Raw genomic sequence first — 24382 nt, forward strand, 5'->3', positions numbered from 1 at the left:
ATTAAATAACTTTAAGAAAATTTAATTGTCTCCCTAAACACGTGATGATCTTCCCCCGGCCCCGATAATATATTTCCCTCATACACAACTTGTATGACACCAAACCGAGCTTTTTAAGAACGTGAGAATAAAGGAACCTAGACGCGGCCTACTGGCCCATGCCAGACAGCACCCAAACTCATTCATATACAAGTCTAGAACTCTTGCTTGAATAAACCGAGTGATCCCGAGTGATTTATTAATTCTGCTAGAATTTACCTACTTAAAATTATCTGTTAGATTAAGGACCTGCCCGAAACGCTGCGCGTACTAGTGGCTTTACAAGATTGTAAATACTATGCTATGTATTATCATAAACCCAATGTACCTTCTTGTATATTGATAAATAAATAAATAAATAAATAAATAAATAAATAAATAAATCCCACGTTGGCTGTTACCCGGTAATTCCAACAATATGTTTGTAACTGCATCTATGTATGTACTTTTCCTAAATAAAATGTTATTTGTTAATTTGATCATGAATCACTACTCCTGTTTCCAACACAGTGACTCCCCGGGGCCTCTCCTGACACTATATAGTTTTGTAACTTGTATAAATGGTTTCTTTTGTGCTGATTTATTGAATGCCTTATTAATTTGAGCATGTTGTGGCCTGGTTGACTAGGGCGTGTGCGTGGGGACACCCACCGCATAGGTTCGAACCTCATCACTGTTCCTACGGATTTTGTCATTGATAAATTAAGTTGGTGTGTTTATTAGTTTATATATTATGTAAATATCTCCTTTGTTACTGCCTTGCAGCCTATTGTATATATCATCTACGTCACCTCTGACTCTTCGTCTTTCCAGAGAATGTAAGTTAGGAATTTTAATCTCTCTCCATTAGACAGGTTTCTAACTTCTAACTAATGGTTAGAAGTTAGAAACTAATGGTTAACTAATTCTAACTTCAATGTCTAGACGAGATTAGCTAGAATACGAATGTTAGAAACTTTGTGAGCAGCCAATACGTCACTACAGTGATATTTAAGTAATTTTTAGTCTCAGATCAGTTTTTTTTTATTCAGTTTGAAAATTTTGTTTAGGAAAGCTTTAAGAGAGAAGTAAAAGCAGAGGAAATACCAGGAAATTGCAACTTCCTGTCCTTCAGCATGCGAGAATGTCACAGTTGTCCGCGCCACGGATACCAGCCAGTGACTTCAGGACGTCCGGACGAGGACCTCGCACGATGCCGTCTCAACCATGACGTTTCCGGCACCTCGTTGGTAGTGTTCGTGGCTGGCGTCGGTGGTGTCCGTGGCTGGCGTCGGTGGTGTCCGTGGCTGGCGTCGGTGGTGTCCGTGGCTGGCGACGGTGGTGTCCGTGGCTGGCGACGGTGGTGTCCGTGGCTGGCGTCGGTGGTGTCCGTGGCTGGCGTCGGTGGTGTCCGTGGCTGGCGACGGTGGTGTCCGTGGCTGGCGTCGGTGGTGTCCGTGGCTGGCGTCGGTGGTGTCCGTGGCTGGCGTCGGTGGTGTCCGTGGCTGGCGTCGGTGGTGTCCGTGGCTGGCGTCGGTGGTGTCCGTGGCTGGCGTCGGTGGTGTCCGTGGCTGGCGTCGGTGGTGTCCGTGGCTGGCGTCCGTGGTGTCCGTGGCTGGCGTCCGTGGTGTCCGTGGCTGGCGTCCGTGGTGTCCGTGGCTGGCGTCGGTGGTGTCCGTGGCTGGCGTCGGTGGTGTCCGTGGCTGGCGTCGGTGGTGTCCGTGGCTGGCGTCGGTGGTGTCCGTGGCTGGCGTCGGTGGTGTCCGTGGCTGGCGTCGGTGGTGTCCGTGGCTGGCGTCGGTGGTGTCCGTGGCTGGCGTCCGTGGTGTCCGTGGTGTCCGTGGCTGGCGTCGGTGGTGTCCGTGGCTGGCGTCCGTGGTGTCCGTGGCTGGCGTCCGTGGTGTCCGTGGCTGGCGTCCGTGGTGTCCGTGGCTGGCGTCCGTGGTGTCCGTGGCTGGCGTCCACTACACAATGATTTATTATTAACTATTATATACAGTACACCTCGCTAAATTAAGCGAACACAGTACAGTTTAGTCATATGAGATTCCCAGACTGGAATTCACTGCCAAATTTCAATATATCCAAGTATTATTAATGTGAAATGCTGTTATTATATGCATAATTTGTTGAAAAACTTATGCATATAATAACATAATTTTTTGTTACAATAATATTACGGACTGACATTTAATTTATTTCGAAATACTTCACATCTTAACAAAGAGCAATACATCCTAACCAAGAATGGTTACAGTATAAGAATGTAAGAACTCCTGTAAGTAAAAAAATAAAATAACCAGACGTTATATGATAGTATCCTCAACAATAGATAAAAAAATAATTGCAGAACTCCAGTTACCTAATACCAACAATGAATAAAACCAGCTTATCATAAGCTAAGGTTGTTGTTGTTGTTGTTAAAGATTCGCTACCTGGAACAAAAGGTTCCAAGTAACACGGGCTATGGTGAGCCCGTAGATAGTTAACCATATATATAAGCTAAGGGATTTGTAGATCAGTATTTAAAGGGAATTCGGAAGTACTAATAATACAGCTGATGCCAGTTATTGACAGAACGGTCAACAGTAGACATAAGATACAGCTTATTTTTTTTTTTTGAGATATATACAAGAGTTGTTACATTCTTGTACAGCCACTAGTACGCGTAGCGTTTCGGGCAGGTCCCTGGAATACGATCCCCGCCGCAAAGAATTGTTTTTTCATCCAAGTACACATTTTACTGTTGCGTTAAACAGAGGCTACAGTTAAGGAATTGCGCCCAGTAAATCCTCCCCGGCCAGGATACGAACCCATGACATAGCGCTCGTGGAACGCCAGGCGAGTGTCTTACCACTACACCACAGAGACTTATGCCATCTGTTGACAACAAATAACACTATTTTACAGGTCACGTCTGTTACGGCCCTCTCGGGACGCAACGGGGTTCTTACTCTGATGTTGTTAGAGGAAGTTGTATCCGACCCCAAGCCAGTAGTGGCTTTCAAGGGATGTGATCCGTGACGCAAGAAACTTAAAGGGGGAAGGGAAAGAAAGTTAAGAACTTAAGACTATAATTATTACCATCACCAAATAATATATATATATATATATATATATATATATATATATATATATATATATATATATAAAAGAGTGCACAGGGGGAGGGGTATTAACACTGTACAGGGGAAATACACAATCGTCTTCTGCTGAAGACTCTGGATCCTGATTCTCGGTGCCTTCGTGGTCTCTTGACGAATCCTTCGACCAAGCTGAGTCTACCCCAGACACAGGCCAGCCAAAACACAGTTCCACTGGGGGCACCGCCGTGGAGGCCGTCAACCACAAGTCCAGCAGGTCTGCTGGCAGGTTCCGGATCAGCAAGGCTGGTTAGGCCACTCCACGAACGATATAAGGGTAACGCCCTAGACAGGAGCCTCGTGTGATACCACAAATCACTCTCCTGTCCTCAATACCCCAGTGGATAGTCGTCTCCAGCAGTCGGTCCCGGGTAATCCTTCTACTGCCACTCCACCGGCAGGGTAACACCACAGTGTTCTTCCGGGAGGCGACTCACAGCTGCTACAGCAAAGCACAAGGTATGGGGACGGCTGCCTTGGGTAGACTGACTCAACTTCCATCACAGCAGTCCCAGGTCGACTCTGTATGCAGACACGTCATCAATAACTCGGACACACTAAGGCACCTCACTTAAATAAATAAATAATAAATATGTTTATTCAGGTAAGGTATATACATACAAGTGATGATACATTAATGGATTGATATATAGATAGAGCTAGTACATACAATGCCTAAAGCCACTATTGGCCTGTAAGCGTCACTTACAGGCTCAAACACAAACGCCCACCTATCCACTCCATAGATGGCGCTGGTGTCTGAGCACCACCTCACCAGAGGTCAGCAGCGGCTGTGTTGAGCGCTGAACGGGACTAGAAACTGGCCCTCGAGGCCAATACATCCCGTCCTCGCCAGGTGTCGTCGTCCATTTGGTGGGGGTTTCGGGAGCTGACCCACAGATGGCGCGGTCGTCACTGCTCCGTGCTCGGACGCTGGATCCGGGTTCGTAACAACGTCACATTACATTACATTACACGTCAGCCTACAAAACACAGCTGGCGCCATCTGTTGCGTCGCCCAGGAACTATCAATAGCAAACAGCAGCCCATAAGGCGGGTTGTTGTGCTCAAGTAGGAATTCTCGCGCTGGCATCTCATTGGTGGATATTCTTTGTTGACATTCACCATAACAGCCAATCACAGGAAGGGATCCGCTAAAGGTTCCTTCTACTTAATAAATCATCTTCGTTCAGCACACCAGCCCTGCTTATGACATTCTGCTTTAACTTTAATCAACCCAAAAAGGGAAGCGTTAATTATTTCAAAAGTATTAATAAAGTGATAATTAAATATTGCAGGATATAACAAATGTTATACAAACATGACCTGGCTACCTAACTTGTGATGTCATCAGTTGGAGTTAATTGTCGCGATACAAATAACATTGATAACACAATGCTCCTCCCTCCTATTTGACTATATTATTCAGTTAGATGGAAGTTTTTGTCAGGAACAAAACAGAAACTATTGTTCTTTTGCACAACAACAAGGTTGTTGTGCAAAAGAACGCATTTCTTAGTTTGCATATTATTCATAAAATAAAGTGTTGGCATTCCTGCAACAGCCAATCACAGGAAGGTATTTGGTGGAAGCTCCGCCTTCATCTGGAGGAGGCGGAGCGCTGACTGCCTTCAACACACCCAGCTGGCTTATGGCTCTCTTTTTTTCATCTCTTGTATATATAAAATATGAATTATTATTCATTACTATGATAATTAAAAACTTGTATGTATCCAATACCCCGAAGAGCAAGGGGGGGAAGCTGTCCCTAACGAATTAAATAACTGACCTAAATTAAATTTGAATTTGAATTTTGAATTTGACCAACCTATATTTTATTCAAAAGTAAAACCAAAAAGTACCCAATTTCATCCTCATAGTTTCCTACCTTGTGCTTCAAACTCACACTGTACCTTGTGCTTCAAACTCACACTGTACCTTGTGCTTCAAACTCACACTGTACCTTGTGCTTCAAACTCACACTGTACCTTGTGCTTCAAACTCACACTGTACCTTGTGCTTCAAACTCACACTGTACCTTGTGCTTCAAACTCACACTGTACCTTGTGCTTCAAACTCACACTACCTTGTGCTTCAAACTCACACTGTACCTTGTGCTTCAAACTCACACTGTACCTTGTGCTTCAAACTCACACTGTACCTTGTGCTTCAAACTCACACTGTACCTTGTGCTTCAAACTCACACTGTACAATACAATACAATACAATACAATACAATACAATTTTATTTAGGTAAGGTACATACATACAATAAATATTTACAAGGATTGTTTAACTTATAGGTAGAGCTAGTACGTACAATGCCTAAAGCCACTATTACGCAAAGCGTTTCGGGCATGATAAACTTAAATGACAAGCTTTATACTAATTGAGCATAATGAGTAGAATGAAAACAAGAAATGAAAACATAGATGAAAAAGCAGCACAAATACAATTATGTCGACAAACAGCGCTCTTTAAAGAAAAAAACAGACATTGGTTGACAATAGAAGGGTAAGGTAGGTTACAGGGAATTTATTAGGTATAGCTTCGCTTTTAACTTAAACTGGTTGAGAGAGGTACAGTCTTTAACATGGTTGGGAAGGTCATTCCACATTCTGGGCCCCTTGATTTGTAGAGCATTTCTAGTTTGATTAAGTCGTACTCTAGGAATATCAAAACTGTATTTATTTCTGGTGTGATGCTCATGGGTTCTGATACAACCTTCTATGAAGCTTTTGAGATCAGGATTGGCATTATAGTTTAGCGTTTTATATATGTATAATACACATGAGAGAATGTGCAGTGACTTAATGTCTAACATATTCAGAGATTTAAGTAGGGGTACCGAGTGGTGTCTGGGGCCAGAATTGGATATTGTCCTAATAGCAGCTTTGTGTTGAGTAATTAGAGGACGTAAGTGATTTTGGGTAGTAGAGCCCCAAGCACAAATACCATAGTTGAGATATGGATAGATAAGGGAGTAATAGAGAGTCACCAGGGCAGGGCGTGGTACATAATATCTGATCTTAGAAAGAATGCCCACAGTTTTTGAAACTTTTTTTGATACGTTTAGAATGTGTCCCTGGAAATTAAGCTTGTGGTCAATGAGAATGCCAAGGAATTTGCCATCTAATTTGTTACAAATTTGGGTATTGTTTATTTTGAGATTTATTTGATTAGAGGATTTATTGCCAAACAGAATATAGAAGGTTTTGTCAATGTTAAGGGTGAGTTTGTTGGCAGTTAGCCACAGATGGACTTTATTTAGCTCAGTATTTACTGTGGCATTTAGAGCAAGGGGATCAGGACTGGAGTAAATGAAGGTTGTGTCGTCAGCAAATAGAATTGGTTTGAGGTGTTGGGAGGCATTTGGAAGGTCATTAATGTAGATGAGAAAGAGGAGAGGGCCAAGTATGCTGCCCTGGGGAACACCAATGTTGATGGGTAGGGTGGGAGAAATTGTATTATTCACAGAAACATATTGGAGCCTGTCAGTAAGGTAGGATTTGAGGTATTGTAGGGAGTGTCCTCTGACTCCATAATGATGTAATTTAAGAAGAAGGTTTTGGTGGTTGATAGTGTCAAAAGCTTTACGCAGGTCCACAAACAACCCAACAGAGAACTCATTTTTTATCAAGAGCTGTATGAATCGAGTTAAGCATACTAATAAGTGCATCGTTAGTGCTTTTTTTGGGTCTGAAGCCATATTGGCAACGTACCATGCCAATTGGCAAGGTATTGGCAAGGTACCATGTGCTTCAAACTCACACTGTACCATGTGCTTCAAACTCACACTGTACCTTGTGCTTCAAACTCACACTACCTTGTGCTTCAAACTCACACTGTACCTTGTGCTTCAAACTCACACTACCTTGTGCTGCAAACTCACACTGTACCTTGTACTACCGTAATGCTAGGAAGCTTTGGGTGGCTTTGAGTATCTTTGGGTAATTAGACTCCTCTCTAGCAGGTTTGGGAGGAGGTATTAACTGTACACTTGGGAAGCTCGATCCCCAACCACCATTAATTCTGCCACCATTAATGGTTTAATTCTGCCATCATTAATAGTGGGTTTAATTCTGCCATCATTAATAGTGGGTTAAATTCTAATATCAATAATCTAGGTTAATAAAACAGTGTTTCATTTGCTTTTTATTGTGAGAAAAAATATCAGCTATCATTATTCTTATATACAGTGAAGCAATACTTGTCATCACTCCCCACATGAGTGTGGCTTTTACCCACACGTCTAACAACCCTTACATCATCACCTATATCTTGTTAGATCGTTACATACCATCTTAACACCACACGAGCTCCTCAAAGGAGCCCCTTATATACTCACTCCACAACTATAGCTCTGTAATTGGACATTATAACTGGAAGAGGAATTAATTGTAATTACTACACTAAGTAGAATTAAGAGACCCATCTCATTACCAGCACATATAAGCTAATGAGAATACAGTATAGAGCAAGTATATTACTGACATAATATACTTGCTACAGCATTTACTGTACCTTGAGAATGAAGCCTTAAGAGTAAAATAAATCAGTTGTGTAAATTCTTCCTTTATAAACACGGGGTGATGGTGGGTGGGGGTAATTATCAGGAGAAAGCACTAAGCCAGTATGACTGTATAGTACTTGAAAGGAATATGAGGACAAGATAGGAGTTGTGGTATGACAGAGTGAAAGAAACGGTGCACAAGTATTTGGATTGTTAGGGATCAAACTCCAACCTGCAAGAAGCTAGACACACTATAGGAGGGCTGCAGTGTGTACAGTAAGCTACACAATTATAATAATAACTTATTAATAATAATAATAGCTTCCATGGTCTGGTAATTACCAATATAATATGTTTTCATTTTACTCTTTATGCTCAATTAGTATTAAGCTTGTCATTTAAGTTTTTCCTGCCCGAAACGCTTTGCGTAATAGTGGCTTTAGGCATTGTATGTACTAGCTCTATCTATAAGTCCACCAATCTTTGTAAAAATTTCTTGTATGTACTGTATGTACCTTACCTAAATAAACATTTATTTATTTATTTATTTATAATAGACTACCGCTTGTTGCTCACAGGTTACAAGCACATACAGGCGTGTCCCCACCAGGCTGAGGCAGGTCTTGGTCTCAAGACGCCTGTAGATGCACCTCCATCATGTTACACAAGCACTTGAATACTGCCATCATTATTTACAATTTAAGTTCAGCCATCATTGTAAGGATGAGTTAGTTATAAGCTAGTTATTACTACTAATAGTTGAATTAGTCCGAAACGCTTTGCGTTTAAGCTAGTTATTACTACTAATAGTTGAATCTGCCCGAAACACTTTGTGTAATAGTGGCTTTAGGCATTGTATGTACTAGCTCTATCTATAAAGCCAACAAACTTTGTAAAATCTCTTTATGTATGTACCTTACCTAAATAAAAATTATTATTATTATTATTATTATTAATTCTGCCACCATTAATGGTTTAATTCTGCCATCATTATTAGTGGGTTTAATTCTAATATCAATAATCCAGGTTAATAAAACAGTGTTTCATTTGCTTTTTATTGTGTGAAAAAATATCAGCTATCATTATTCTTATATACAGTGAAGCAATACGTGTCATCACTCCCCACATGAGTGTGGCTTTTACCCACACGTCTAACAACCCTTACATCATCACCTATATCTTGTTAGATCGTTACATACCATCTTAACACCACACGAGCTCCTCAAAGGAGCCCCTTATATACTCACTCCACAACTATAGCTCTGTAATTGGACATTATATTTACAATAAAAAATTAATGTTTGTGGAAAACTCGATTATCATTCAATATTTCTAACAAGAAAACATTATAGCTTGATTTTCACAATTTTACATTATATAAAACATTCATCTATTTCTCACAATTCAAACAAATGTAAACAAATCAAGACAATGAGATCTTACCGTTTAAGAATTTTACATAATACATAAAGCCGCACTGAAAGGAACTGAGAGAAAAAACAAGGTATCAAAGGATAACAGCAATGTTTGACTGACACACGTGGTATAGGCCCTTCTGTTGCATCAGAAATCAATTTCAAATAAGCCTAGTACTATGTTAACTTGATGTTATGTTGAAAAAAGTATGATGCATTCCAGAGAGAGACCTTCCAAAGATGACCTTTTTCCAGTTGCCGCAACGGAACATCCACCTCAGGAATAATAGGGAGACCTTTAACAGCTTCCTGTTTTTGTACAGGCTGCGAGACATAGTGGGCCTCAGGTAAACTATGTTTAAGTGATCTGCCATTTCTTGGACACAAACATCTGAATGAATAAGATCTGTATACTCACCAATAATGTCGGCAAGAGTGAATATTATTATTTGAATTTTCCTCTTTGAGTACAGTCAGAGATGCAGAATTTTATTTAATAGACTATGGTGTAAGGATTTAATAAAATCAAAGTGCATAAAAGACAAGAGGAACCCATTTCTAATGTGCCATGACTCAAGAATGTCATCCAAAAAGTGGGAAAAACATAAATAAACCTGCACCAATTTGTAACATGTGAATTATGCTTGTAATATGCCATTTTTTTTTATTTTGCTATTAATGATACTGTATGGTAATGCCACATAAACTTTCTGCTATGTAAGGGTTTACTGTTTTTGCATTAGAAATCATGACAAAATAATACCTCTTGAAAATATGAGTATCAACCTTACTTTAATATTGTACTGTGCATCAAAAAATCAAACAATATCATAGTTTTGTCTATAGTTTGAAAGCTATTGATAAAATTATATCAAACTCTATAATAATCAAAATGTGATCAACACAATGCCATTGCAACACGTGGCCTATGATGCAACAAATTGGACGAACTGTGCATCACTTGGTTAACTTGGGCTAATAAATGGACATCTCATGTAAGTGTTGTAGATGTCAATGTGGATGAGATATTCTCAAGATATTGCACAGAAACTTCACAGAAAAGGATAAATATAACAAAACCATAAGCAATCCTACTATGTATACTTAATAATGAAGCTTAATACACTAGTGACAAATTCACTGAGCTCTTAATGTGTTAAAGGCAGGAATTTTATGAATATGTAAAGTAATGCTAAAATTAAATGGAGTGTTTTTTTTGCAAAGTTATATGTACTCCCCTAGTTATGCTTGTGGGTGGGGGGTTGAGCTTTGGCTCTTCTGTCCCACCTCTGTGCATTACCAGAGCTGGGTGAAGGAACAATGTTCAGACTAAAGCTGCACCTAAAACTTTATTGCATAGTAAAATGGTAGAAAAATTATTTACTGTTGATTTTTCTGGTCATTTATCAATAAAATTCTCAAAATCCTCAGGAATAATGTAGAGGCACCTTTGACAAGTTGTTAGCTTCCAGTCCTTATCAAGACCACTAGAGATGGTGGCTCTCAGGTGAATTCTGGTAAATACACTAAAATTAATGTATTTAAAAATAATGTGTGAACTCTTTAACAAAAAAGTATGCAGTACAGTTCAAAGTATAATTTCCACCAATAATAAAAACAGTAACATCCAACTAACTATTTAAAGCTTATTCCTTGCTGGAATCAAATGGAGCTCATTAAGCCCCATTTGTAATATACACAAATGGAATGTAAAATCATCTGCGATGAGTATTCCAGGCAACATAAACAAGCAATACTGTACATATAACAAACTAAGTTAATGTTGTGGTGGATAGCAGCAACAATGAGGACATTTCTTACACTTGCGTGAAAACTGAGCATTTTGTACCTAAACAAACAATTACAGTATGCATCTGGCCACCACAAAACCCCTAAGACATTTTTCTATAGCTTCTGTGCTGTATTCACAATGATAAATTGAATAGCTTTATAGCATAAAGAAACTGCCTTCTAAACTGTTAACAGTTGCAACATTTAAATATGTTAAAAATTTGAAAAGCAAACCAAGACATAACTGGAATCATGGTTTCATCCAATAACATTTTTATTACTAATTAATACTGTAATCTAATTTTATTGCAAGTTTGTACATGAATTTGGCATTCACTAATTAATGATTATCCATAAAATTACATTAAAAAGACTTACCATGAACATGGCAAATATTAAACTACTGTACTACCGCTTCACTTATTTTCATCAATAAGCTTTATTACCTTCAGTACTTATATTTCTCATAAGTTAAGCAGTACATAATGAGAATAGAAAGATGATAATGGTTTAATTACACTGTTAAATGAGTCTGGAAACACCTAAAAGATGCCGTCTCTGGGCTTATAAATTAAACTTCCACAACCATAAAAAACAATGTACAGTACCTTAAGTCTGCCAAGTCTTCTGCAAATGGTTTGTGAATTCACATCACTTACATTTTTATATGAATAATTTATTTAAATTGTTTATTTATTTAAAAAGGTAATTTTGATGGGTGTTAAGGTAAAACTAAATTCATATTTAGATCATAGCCTAACAGTTGCAGCCTATAGACCTAGCTGATGTCAACCTAATAAAATATCTTATCACACTCAAGTTAAACAGGATTACAATTAACATTCTAGGACACTGGCAAGTAATTCATATTAGATATGATCAAATATTTTGCTGTATCATTGCAATTTAACCCAGGATGTAATTAGTCCATCTGACATGGTATCCATTGGTCTAATTAGTCCATCTGACATGGTATCCATTGGTCTAATTAGTCCATCTGACAGGGTATCCATTGGTCTAATTAGTCCATCTGACACGGTATCCATTGGTCTAATTAGTCCGTCTGGCAAAGGTATCCATTGGTCTAATTAGTTCGTCTGGCAAAGGTATCCATGAGTCTCATTAGCCTGTCTAGCAGAGGTATCCGTGAGTGTGTTTAGCCCATCTGACAAGATATTCCAAACCCCCTTCACTAATACTCTCATCAGACCATCATCATAATGCTCACTAATGGTCCAAACACCAATGTTCTCTTCAGTTGTAACAATTTTGTTAATTGGCCGAACATATTTAGTACCCCCAGTGCCTCATCTGCACTAGTATCCCTTTACTAACTCCACTAACTATACTATCATTGCTCAACCATGACTATACGCTACCGAACTGGCCCCAAAATAATTATGTTTTCTGGTCCCAAAATAAGTATATTTTCTGGTCCCAAAATTATTATATTTCCCAGCCCCAACACAATTACATTACATGACCCCCAACATAATGAGATTTCTAGGATTGAATGCAATTTTTTTACAAAAAATCTAACATATTGCAATAAATGGCCCCAAATAATTATACACTACAGTGCTGTATTTTAGTGATTCCAAAATAATTATACTTCAATGGCCCCCAAACTACAGTGGTCTATTAATATATCTAAATCTCTAGTTTATATAACTGGTTTCTGGTTTGTTCTGGTGATTATCCAGCCACTTGTCAGAAATTCCTGAGGTAATTCAGATAGTGTAATCTTGAAATCTGGAAACCTGAATATTTGGATTGTCTGACTAGGGCTTCATCCTAATTAGTTTGGATAATCACACATCCACTGTAACTAGGTTTCAATAAGGCCAACATACATTTTATAATACCAGCATAATTACCTTCAAGGTTCTCAAATTACTATACAATATGTCATATTGCCATTATAAACATTTTCTTGCTTCATAATTTGTATAGTATTTATAAGCCTACTTAGGTACTGTATAGTATCATTAGCTTTAATTACATTTGGTCAGAACTACTTCAACAATTATTTCATCACTAGCACCTCAAATATTTACTACACCGGCCAAGCTAATACTATGATGTACAGTGTACCGCACTGACGGTGAACATCAGTATATTTCACTGGACCTCACATGCCTATAATTTTTTTTTACTGCAATGTAATACCTGATCTATGACTCCCAATGACTACACAGCAGTATGATGAGAACTACATGGGACTTAAAACTATTTTGGCACCTCACTCATAATATTCATAAATGCTGAGTCAAAATGTGCATGTAAACGTATTTGATAAGAATATTATTAAGATTAGCTACACGTAAATCCAGTTTGTAATTACCTAAATGTAATTAACCAAGTGGGGTTACATGGTGGGAGATATTATTATGGTGTCTCGTCTTCCCAGTACTCTGTCATATGATGCTGTGAAACTAAACTTTGAAACTGTAAGATCTTTGTAATTTGGATTCTGGTAACCTGAATCTCTTAGTGATCCAAATGAAATTACGTACAAGATTTTTACCTTTTACCTCGAATAGGACTTCGGATTATAGAGATTTCGGCTAAACAAAAACCCAAAGAAATTCGAGTTCAAATTTTAACTTCTCAACTTGAATAAAAATTTGGATTAATGAGATTTCGGATGAATGGAAAGCCCAAGTACAGTATTATAAATTCTAGTTTGAGTTTTGCATTTCTCACCTCGAATACAAATTTAGATTACAGAGATTTCTGCTGAACAAAAATCTGAATAAAATTGGGTTCAAGTTCTTAACCTTTTCAACTTTAATCAAAATTTGGGTCCCACCCACTAAGCCAGATGTGCTTAGTGGGTCACAACGGTGCATAAACGTGTAGATAGCTATATATAACATGTGAATACAATGTGGTACGTAACAGCAAAAACAGTATTGTAATTTTTCTAACATTATACTGTGGTGCACCTGTTAGTTACAATGATATACAGTATCTGTACATAGTGATATTCTACACATTGTGATATGACAGCTCAATGCATCACTGCACTTGTAAAAAAAACCATGGTAAAAACATTAAAAATACTGTACAACGAAAATTAAATGTATTTTATGCGAGTAATTACAACTTTGGTGCAAAATGTGGGATGCTAACCATGGATCAATGCTACGAGATTGTCAGTCACCAGAACTGCCTAGTGGTTCATAACTGCATAAACGTGTAGATATATATATAAAATGTGTTTACAGTGTAATACCGTAATAGCAAAACAGAATGATTTATTTTTCAAAGAGTATAATACTGTATACACAATGTATTTGTGTGTATTAATGTTCTGTACTTTTTATTATTAACGTTTCTCAAATTACACACCATTATACAATATAATTGCAAAAAAATTGTGAAAAATAAATCAGTGTCACTGAAATAAATCAGTACTGTATAAATATATCCGTGGCTATTCACGCTGCCCACCTGGGCCGGGCGGCTTCCACAGGGCGTCTCATCTATCAGTGCTCACGAGTTGATGATGTCATTACGAGTTTCCACTTCTCCACTACAGCCAAAGCAAGCTACATAATTTCTGTTTAACTTCCCATAATCAGGGCATGCATTTGAACAACATTAGAAAGAAAAAATTAATATTTTTTTTTTTGTGCGCACACCATAAATTGTTACTTGAAACAAGAGCACAGTGCAGGAGCTAACCTTCCAATGCAACATTTATTTGGGAGCTACCTCCCATGTGCATTTTTGTAAACAAAATTCTACGAATAATGTGAAAGTTATAGTACTGTACATGTATAAGGAAACTAATGGCGAGTTCAGAAAAAATAAACAAAATCTTAGTTTAGTGTTCTTTTGGTAAGTGTGCATTTTGGATTTGTAGGTTGGCAGTGGTTTTGGTTGCACTGTTGAGCATTTATCGTTTTTTTAGCTGGTTCTGTCCTCTGCCTTCACTTCAGTGGTTCTTTGTCTCCCCCAGTATGACTCGGTTAGTTTTTCGGTCTGGGGCTGGTCTCGGTTGTAGCTTGACATCTGGTTCTTGGGATTTAGCCATGTGGTTCCCTTGCAGGGCTCTCGACTGTGATTGTGGTCAGTACCTCGTGTTTCAACCTCTTCAGTGGAGTGGCTGGGCAATATTGCATCCTCTCATTAGGTTTGCATATTGCTCAGTCATTCACAGATGTTGGTCTGTGGCTTCTGTTGTTTATCAGCTCAGTACTAGGTCATGAACTCTTTGTGGTGGCATTTTGATTGGTGGGATTGGTTAGGTTTCTGTTTCTTTCCTCTAGTGCACTGTTTCCTCATTCCTTCCAAGATGCGGTATTTTGCCGCAGGATGTCCCTCCTTGGTGGCTGGCTCAGCTAGGGTTTTTGTGACTTTGGGCTCGGTATCTGAGCACATGTGTATTTACATGGTTCTTTTGCCATTTGAGTGACCCAACATGGTCCGGTTTCTGCTGTTTGAGCAGCCGACAAGTCTATATTGACGTGTCTGTGGCAGCCTTCTTGACACTGGTCTGTGTTGGCTTGGTGTGCTGTTTGACTTGTGTCCCACTGTTGTTTCAGAGTCAGAGTCAGCTATTGCAAGCCTATCTTTTTGTCATTTTAGTGAGCCATTACCTGTTGACTGATCCTGTTACCTCTCTTCATTCAACTTGGCAGTAACTCTCTCATTGGCTTTCAGTGTGGGCCATTTGTTTGCTGCTTTTATGGGGTTGCCTAATGGGCTTTTGCCCTCTAGCAGGGTCTTCTCCTACTGAGCCTTCTGTTTCTTACATGCATACATTCTTGTAAATCCACTACATGCATAGCATTTTGACGGGTCCTTAATCTTAATTTTTCCTGGAATATGACCCACCAAATCGTTTAACAACCAGGTACCCATTCACTGCTGTGTGAACAGAGGCATATATCTAAAGCACTGGGCGAGTGTTTTACCACTGCGCCACGAGGACTGCATGGCTCAAGCTGGCCGCTTGCCCTGCTTCTGCTTTATGGCTGCAGTATGCCATTTCCTGCTTGAATTGTTTGTAAAGGCGTCCTTTGTTGGGCCAGTGTCCCTGATCCTTGCTTCTGTGCCTGGATTTTCTCTTTTGGTACACTGGGTGGCTTTTATTTTGCTAGCCTACTGTCTTTTTGTGGATTGTGTTGTCCATATTTTCCAGGCTTGTCTGCCTTCTTGGCCTCATTTGTCCTGGGCAGTTATTCAGGCTCATGTCTTTTTGTCTTTTTGGGTTTTGGTGGCTCGGTGCCTGGTTTATGTCCCTCAGCAGCACTTGGCATGTGTGACATTGGGTCAGCAACACAGCATTGCTCCCTTTGGAGTGCCTAACATCTCCTCTCCTCCTCCCACAAGGTGGCCATTCTTTAGTTTGTTGTCTGGAGGAGTTAGCTTGGGAACCATCTATGGACCCCTCTCAGATATCCACACATTGAAAGTAGTGAATTTACCCAAGGGCAACTAATACTAATTGCCTCAATGAGGACAGGAAGTTGGTGGCTTGTCAAAAGTCCCCCCCTCCCTTTGCTCTGATGATCTTTTCCAGATGTATTTTAAAACCCAGCAGAGTTTTGGCATTTACGGCTTCGGTGGGTAGGTGGTTCCACAGGTTTACAATCCTATTGGTGAAAAAGCCTCTCCTTTTTTCTCTCCTACATTGTTGCTTGTTGAGCTTGAACCCATTGCTCCTCATTCATGTTACATCTGACCTTTTGAAGAAATTGTTTGGATCGACATCCTCCATATTGTTTAGTATTGTATTTTAAAGGTTTTGATAAGATCCGCCCTGTCATGCCTGGTTTGCAGTCTTGTTAGCCCTGTGGCCTTCAACCGTTCCTGATACGAGAGATGACTAAGCTCTGGGATGATTTTTGTTGCCCGATGTTGCACCTTCTCCATAGCAGCTATGTCTTTCTGAAGATGAGGTCTCCACACCTGGATGCAATAATCCAGGTGGGGGCGCACCAGAGACTTATACAATTGAACGACTGCTTTCTTTTCCTTGAAGGTAAAAGTACACTTGATTATTTCCAGGGTTTGGTTGGCTTTTTTTTATTGGCGCTCCCACTTGTTGTGCAACTTTTAGTGAATGATGGATTCTGACTCACTAGACACTACACTAGCACACTCCCAAATACCTATACCTACATTGTTAAGCAAGGTCTCAGGACTGTAGTCAGAAAAGGTCCAATAACAGTCTTCAACTCTGATAACAATCTTCCAGCTCAAGGACATGTATGTAAAATTTCCTAACTTAAAAATAGATATTTATATGAACTGCATGTGTGAGAAAATAATGAAATGGAAGATGAATTTTGTAGACCACATTGAAACAAGATCAAGTTTGCCCTTATGTGTTTGATCCTTACATTGAAACCCTACAAAGAAAACTTGGGTCTAAGAGAAATAAACAATGTATCTATTCTAACACTTATAACTAATTTCTAATGTAAATTAAGTCTGACACCCATGAAAAATGTATTTACAAAGTAGTTGGTGAGTTTGTCAAGTGTCATGATATTTATGTTGTAACAACTTAAGCACACTAAATCTCATAAAATTGTGTTCAGTTAGTTATTGCGGTCAACAAGTCACAGTAAATAGCTGCTTTCCACTAAGAGAACAATACAACTTTGCATAGTTGCTTGTGAGGCATAAGCAGATTATGAGACACTGTAGGCCATTATCAAGAATCATCAACACTCCTAGACATGGGCTATAGTGCGTAAATGAGAAAGACCAATTATACTGATATGTGTCATTGTCAAGGGAGTCCATTCTTTATTTCCTTCAGGTTTCTGGATTCCAGAATACTGAGTCATCACCACTGTTTTGTATAAACCTGGATTCTACAAAGTATAGCTTTCTTTGATTAATATGTGGGAAGGCCATGATTAAGTGCTGAAGTATGGTTTGTTGGAATGTAATATGAAATGTGCTCTGCACTGCACATTTTAAATTGTAGAATGTAAATATGAAAATGTAAATACTTTCATCCTGTCCTTGATTACAATAATGTAAAAACATAACTGTCAATGAAATCTAAAGTGGCCTGCATAGTACTGTCTTAGGAATTATTATTGCAGTCACTCACTTTACACAACCCGTCGAGTCTGAGACACTGGCGATATTAAGCTTGTTTCCGGAGACGACAGGAATGGGTAAAATATGCACACGGGTTGCTAGTATTGGAATGTTAAAGGCAGGCTACTTTATTTGTTTGACAGTTTGCTATCCCTTTGACAGAGTAAGATTTCTCACTTGTAGTCAAAACAGCTGTAAAGTTATGCTACTTCTGGTCATGGAAAGCTGTGGTGGTGAGCAGAGGGTTAGCTGCATCACTGGTGTCGGATGTAGGGGTGGATATCATAGTAGAGATGATTATATCTCCTCCGTGGTGTCGTCCGTCACCATTGACACTGTCGAGTCCCACTTCCGTCTCCCCATCTGATAGAAAATTACATTAATAATATTATAAATAATTAATAATAATAAATATAGTTTCTGAATGTTATTATGTAAAAAATTATAGAGATTATATTATTTGAAAACTTCTTATGGTTGTAAAACATTGTGGCTAATGAAAGTGACCAGAAAATGTGTTTATAAAGGATTTGAACTCAAAGTTTGCTTTCAGTATAAAGTTGAATTTGGTACAATATGTATATATTAGAAACATCTGTATTGATGCTGGAAATTTAAATTATAATGGTATAAGCTTTTAAGCATTACCATTAAAGCATTCATTATAAAGAAAATATATAATGCAAATTTAATGTCCAGGGGTTGCATTGTTGCTTAAAGTAAATGAAGAGGAGTGTCACACCTGCCAAAGCCTCGGGCAAAGCATCAAAGGAGGAACAAACAACAATGCCCTCATGAAGAGCTCCGATGATCTGGAGGACACGTGGCTTCATGCCAACAAACACCAGGATCTGCCCTCGTAACTGGAAGTCATCTATCATCCCTTTGATCCCCTGATGGTGAGAGAGAAGTTAAACATAATTAGGGAAAAATGTTCGAGTTGTTTCCATTAGGTAAAGATTAAGTAATAGAACTGAAACAATGAATCATTATTGATTATGATACAAATTCTCTCACCCCCTAAAAAAGGACTCCATGTGCATTGACTGATGCCAGGTGTCTAATAAATTCATATCAGCCTGATTAGCTCCGGGGAGCCTCCGGGTCTTACCCAGAAAATGGCTTTTCATTACATTCAATGCTGTTTTTTTACTGTGTTTCTTCATAAATATTTAATAAATGACATGATCTAGATATAAAAAGCATTGCAAGAGGAAGAAACTACTGTATAACTCAAGACATCTATTTGTAGTTCCTACCAGTACTGTATATTGTATATTGTATTTTTTAATGGAGATAGGAATTCAGTAAAGTTACCTAGTGAATATGACATATATGATCTAATATAAAAATGCATTATCTCTAAATATTAAAGTGACGGATAAAAATTTGGAAAAACATAAAACAGTCTTTCAAGCCTGATAATTAATATTCTTTAAATGACAAATAACCAAGAGTTTGGACACACCTTCGCTGACGTATAGTCTGCAGTATCAATGAAGGAACAGTCGATGACAATGGGAAGAGAACCACCAGCCTGCCTGAGCCCAGCCTTTCTGATGGCAGCGCGGATGTGGCATGTACTGGGGTAGCTAATGCCGTGGGATGGAGTAACTAAAACATATCCTCCATGATGTTTCTAAAGAGAGACATGAGAAATAAACATGAGAGGAATGAGAAATATACACAAGAAAAAAGATACATACACATGAGGAATGAGCACTATACAGAACATGAGGAATATACATGAGAGGAAGTGGAGTGAACGTTAAGCCTAATTTGAATAAACAACAAAAATGACTCCTGAAACACAGAAAGAATAACAGCTTTGTCTATATAGTATGCAGATGAGGAGTCACAATAACGTGGCTGAAATATGTTGACCAAACCGCACACTAGAAAGTGAAGGGACGACGACGTTTCGGTCCGAACCGAAACGTCATCGTCCCTTCACCTTCTAGTGTGTGGTTCGGTCAACAGCTTTGTCTACTTCCCAGGAGGGCTTCGAAGGTGGCTCCCTGTTGCTAGCTTCTCTAGATAGCTTTGTAGCTGTCTAATTGCACCAGAACCTCATACTATACATCATTAAGAGCCTACTGGAGACCAGAAGTCAAAACCTGGTCCCCCCCTCACAGAGGTACACAGAGGCTCCAGCAGCTGTGCTTTGGTTCTCTTTGACTTGTTGGCTATCTGGCAAGCTGTCTTCATCCATGATTAGATTTGGTTTGGTTTCTGAGTAAATAATAAGTGTCTTGAGATGAAGTGGAAAAAATACTCAAGGAGGTAAGTAGGAACAAAGCAGTTGACCAGATGGATTTTCACCTTGGGTTCCGAGTGAATGCATATCTGAGCTCAGTACTCCACTTTATTTGCTTTTTTTCAGTCATCTTTGTGTAGAGGAGTCTTGGCAGATAAATAGAAAAAGGCTAACAGTTCCAGTCTACTAAAATGGTAGCAGGGAAGACCCTTTTAATTATAGACCTGTATTGTTGATACGTGTTGTCAAAACATTAGAAAAAAGATAATTAAAACCAAATGGGTAGAACACCTTGAGAGAAATAATATCTTGTTGTTGTTGTTAAAGATTCGATACCTGGAACATAAAAGTTCCAAGCAGCACGGGCTATGGTGAGCCCGTAAAATAATATCATAAAACAGTATGGTTTTGAACAGGAAGGTCCTGTGTAACAAATCCACTTAGTTCCTGTGATAGAGCCACAGATTTTACAGGAAAGGGATAGTTCTGTTGACTATCTCCTGAGTAGACTGAATAAACATCTTATCTTATGACTACATTTATCTCTTCCTAAAAAAGACTTTCACAGAGTCTCACATGAATAGTTTTTCTGTAAAATGTAACATGCTGGAGGAGTGACAGGGAGGCTTCTGAATTGAATGAAAAATTTTCTAACCGATGGCAAAACGAGGGCAGTAACCACAAGAGATGTATCAGACTGGAGAAACGTTACAAGTGGAGTACCACAGGGTTCATTTTTAGCACCAGTAATGTTCATTGCCTATATAAATGATCTACCAGAAGGAGTACAAAATTACATAGACATATTTTCTGATTGTGCCAAGCTACTAGGAATGATAAGAAATTTAGATGACTGTCAGGCCCTTCAAGAAAACCTGGACAAAATAAGTGTATGAAGCATCACTTGGCAAATGCAATGTAATGTGAATAAATGCCATGTTATGGAATGTGGAATAGGAGAAAATAGACCCTGCACAGCCTACAAATTATGTGGAAAAGCTTTAAAGAATCCTGATAAAGATCTAAGGGTGGTTCTGGATAAAAAATTGTCAGTGTCACCATAAAGAACATTGTGCAAGAAGTGTATGCTACATATTTCCAACTTTAGAATCACTTTTAAGTACATGGATGGCAAAATATTACAGAATTTGTTCACAACCTATGTGAGACCATAGTTGAAATATGAAGTGATTGTATGGTGCTCATATCTCAAGCACATCAATAAATGGGAACAAATGCAAACATGCAACTAAATGACTCCCAGAACTGAAAAACAAGAGCTACAGGGAGAGCTTAGAGGTGTTAAATATACGAAAGCTAGAAGACAGAAGAAGAGGCGATATGATCGCTACGTACAAAATATTAAAGGGATCGACAAAATTGACAAAGAAGAATTTTATAAAGCTGCAACTTGAAGAAAAAGAGATAGGCTCAAACAAAAGAAACAAAGCTGCTGAGAACACATTTGAAAGTTCACTTTTACAAACAGAGTGGTAGATGGTTGGAACAAGTTAAGTGAGAAGGTGTTGGAGGCCAAAACCATCAGTAGTTTCAAAGCACTATATAACAAAAAGTACTGTGGAGACGGGACACCATGAGCGTAGCTCTCCCTGTAACTACACTTCGGTAATTACTGTAGCATGCTTTTATATACATTTAGTAAATAAAATTATTACTATTATTATTATTGTGACGGTGAACCATTCAGTTGCTAGGATGGATGCTGCGAGATAACCCTTGTGATGCAGCACTTAGAAAAGCTTTTAGTTTTATATGACTGCATTTTTTCTGGCTGCGTTCTGGGCTGGATGAGCATTATTCATTGTAGTCTCTAGCACCAGTACGGTCTGGCAGGTAAAATTTGAAAAGTTCCTTGATGTGCTGGGCAGAACATTATCTGCCATGCTTGAGAGTTATCCTAACCAGGATCTTGCCTCAATGAGCAACTCAGTAGAATAGATCAGAAAAATGACAGAACCATAAGATATTTTATTGGGATATCTAGACTAATAAAAATAATTGCTATTAAGCTACATTGCATAAATTCAATGAGCCACACTTTTTTATCAATATGATTAGGAACACTTAACACAGCAGACGAAAACCTTGAAGATGATGAGCAATAGACATGAAACCGTAAGGTATTTCTACTTGGGTTACCTAATACTAGTAGCTTAGTGTCTAAAGAACGTGTATATTTGCCAAAACAAAAAACTTACACCAGGGGGCACAAGGGCAACTTTGATGGTAGGTGTGGCAATGGAATAAAGCAGCATGGACAGATTGACGCCAATGCCCAAAAGAATCCCCCACTCCAGTCCCCATACGAGACAGGCAATGAAGGTGACAAAAAGAGGTACTAGATCGACCTTCTTGCTTCTCCAGAGAGGGGCCAAGATCCCGTAATCAATCAGATGTATCACGGCGCATATGATCACTGCCGCCAAGGTTGATTTTGGAATGTAACTGAGGAGACAGAATTGCATTTATAAGATATTTCATGCCATTTGTTGTATGGGAAAAATATTGTTTTGACTAATGTATACACAAGAGTTGTTCCCAAAAAGTACCAAAATATGGAGTAAAAACTTGCAAAATTTGTATGAAGCAAGGTTATAACATTAAGATTTATTATTTGATATTTTTAAGGACAATGTTTGTTTGACATTATAAAGGATTATAAAGTTTCTAACAAAAGAATAGTAGCTCTGCATCAAAGCTATATAAAAAGTTGCTCACTTTTACTAGTGTAACTAAAGTATAAATAAATCTATAAACATTCGACTACTATTCTTTTGATTCCTGCTTAAATGGGATAGTTGGGAGCTTTAAGGTCTACATTTTATTTATGTTTACTATAAGCAAAATTACAGTTGGTAAAATGGGTTACATTCATTTAGAATGCACAACACACTGACTACAGTACAGTACTATGTTCACATGGAATTAACATATTTATTCACTCTTGTGCAAGCACATATATACTTCTACTACATATACAGTAGTTCAAAATTATTCCTCTCACATTATACAAAAAACTAATAATTTATCAGTTTAATTTTTTCATCTATTCTAAACATGCATGTAATCTTGTATATAATCTTTTCCCAATCAACTCTTAGTAAGAGTAGGTAGAGTATTTGTAATGTCCCTCTCAAATTTGTTTAACTTTTAATTAAAAAAAATTTCTTTGAGTAATATGAATTAAAACCACTTTACTAAGACAAATGATTTGACAGCTCCTTAAGATTCACTATGTCGACTGGACCAGCTAATCCTCTCCAGTTGTCGCAATGAACAGAAAATGACGTGCTAAATTGCCCTAACCTAACCAAACCTAAAAAAATGGACCCACAAACAGAAAATGTGAATGTTTGCAAGCCACTATAATTTATAATACACCATGTTCCATTAGTTGGAGATTTTGACATCAAAATGCAATGTACGATTTTGACATCAAAATGCGATGTACTGCACTATTTGCAAGGACAGGATGATTTGACAAGATCATCCACAGTTGGGCAAGAACACATTCTGACATCAGTGCCACAAGGAACATTTCAAGTGTTCCTTGTAGAGGCACAATAGATGCTAGGGAGTCACTGGAGATTATTCGTTCCAGCCAAGAATGACTGATAAGAGGTAAATAAATAAAATTTAAAAACCCCAGCCAAACTCTCCATTGGCATCATGAACACCAACCAAAAAACGGTTCTACTCCCTCCGGGTAGATCCATCTCTAGAGTTTCAGGTACGCCAGGCAAGCTAAGCTTTGGTGTTCCTGTAACATGTTTGAAACACGTGATACACACAATGAAATCACAAGAACACTATGTAGCTATTAGAAAAATATTGAAGCTGTGTGATGGGATTGAACCCCACATCCCTGGATTCCCCATCATTGTTTGTTGGTAGTAATTACCTGAATGTAATTATCTTATCAAATTAACAAGTCAAAGTATTTAGAATGCACTGTCTTTAAAATGCACTTGGAAAACCTCACCAGAACGGACCGAAACGCCGTCGTCTCTTTAATTTCTAGTGTGTGGTTTGAGCAGCCTCACCAGGAGCTTTTCAACAACCATCCGTGTAATTTGTTCAAGACCAGGCAAATTAGGGGAAGCTTTCACAAGCCACCACAGTCCTGACCCTGACACGGTTACTTAAGATCCTG

General features: G+C 38.5%; 2 protein-coding genes across 2 annotated transcripts in view; both read right to left on the reverse strand.

The window, feature by feature from the left end:
• Positions 1 to 1202: 1202 nt before the first annotated feature.
• On the reverse strand, positions 1203 to 11926 carry LOC138351415 (uncharacterized). The gene is made up of 3 exons (XM_069303235.1): positions 11817 to 11926; positions 11489 to 11507; positions 1203 to 1982 (listed from the first exon to the last, which is right to left on the reverse strand). The coding sequence occupies exons 1-3, from the start codon at positions 11924 to 11926 to the stop codon at positions 1203 to 1205; spliced, it is 909 nt and encodes a 302-aa protein (XP_069159336.1).
• Positions 8716 to 24382, reverse strand: part of LOC138351344 (sodium-independent sulfate anion transporter-like) — a 44581-nt gene continuing 28914 nt past the window's right edge. Inside the window, exons 9-12 of the mRNA XM_069303096.1 lie at positions 22428 to 22674; positions 19420 to 19590; positions 18694 to 18844; positions 8716 to 18314 (exon numbers count right to left, since the gene is read on the reverse strand). Of these exons, the coding sequence (XP_069159197.1) occupies positions 18157 to 18314; positions 18694 to 18844; positions 19420 to 19590; positions 22428 to 22674 (727 nt within the window). The 3' untranslated portion in view covers positions 8716 to 18156. The remainder of the gene's footprint in view (positions 18315 to 18693; positions 18845 to 19419; positions 19591 to 22427; positions 22675 to 24382) is intronic.

Source organism: Procambarus clarkii, chromosome 49, assembly GCF_040958095.1.
Source record: "Procambarus clarkii isolate CNS0578487 chromosome 49, FALCON_Pclarkii_2.0, whole genome shotgun sequence".
Classification (NCBI taxonomy): Eukaryota; Metazoa; Arthropoda; class Malacostraca; order Decapoda; family Cambaridae; genus Procambarus; species Procambarus clarkii.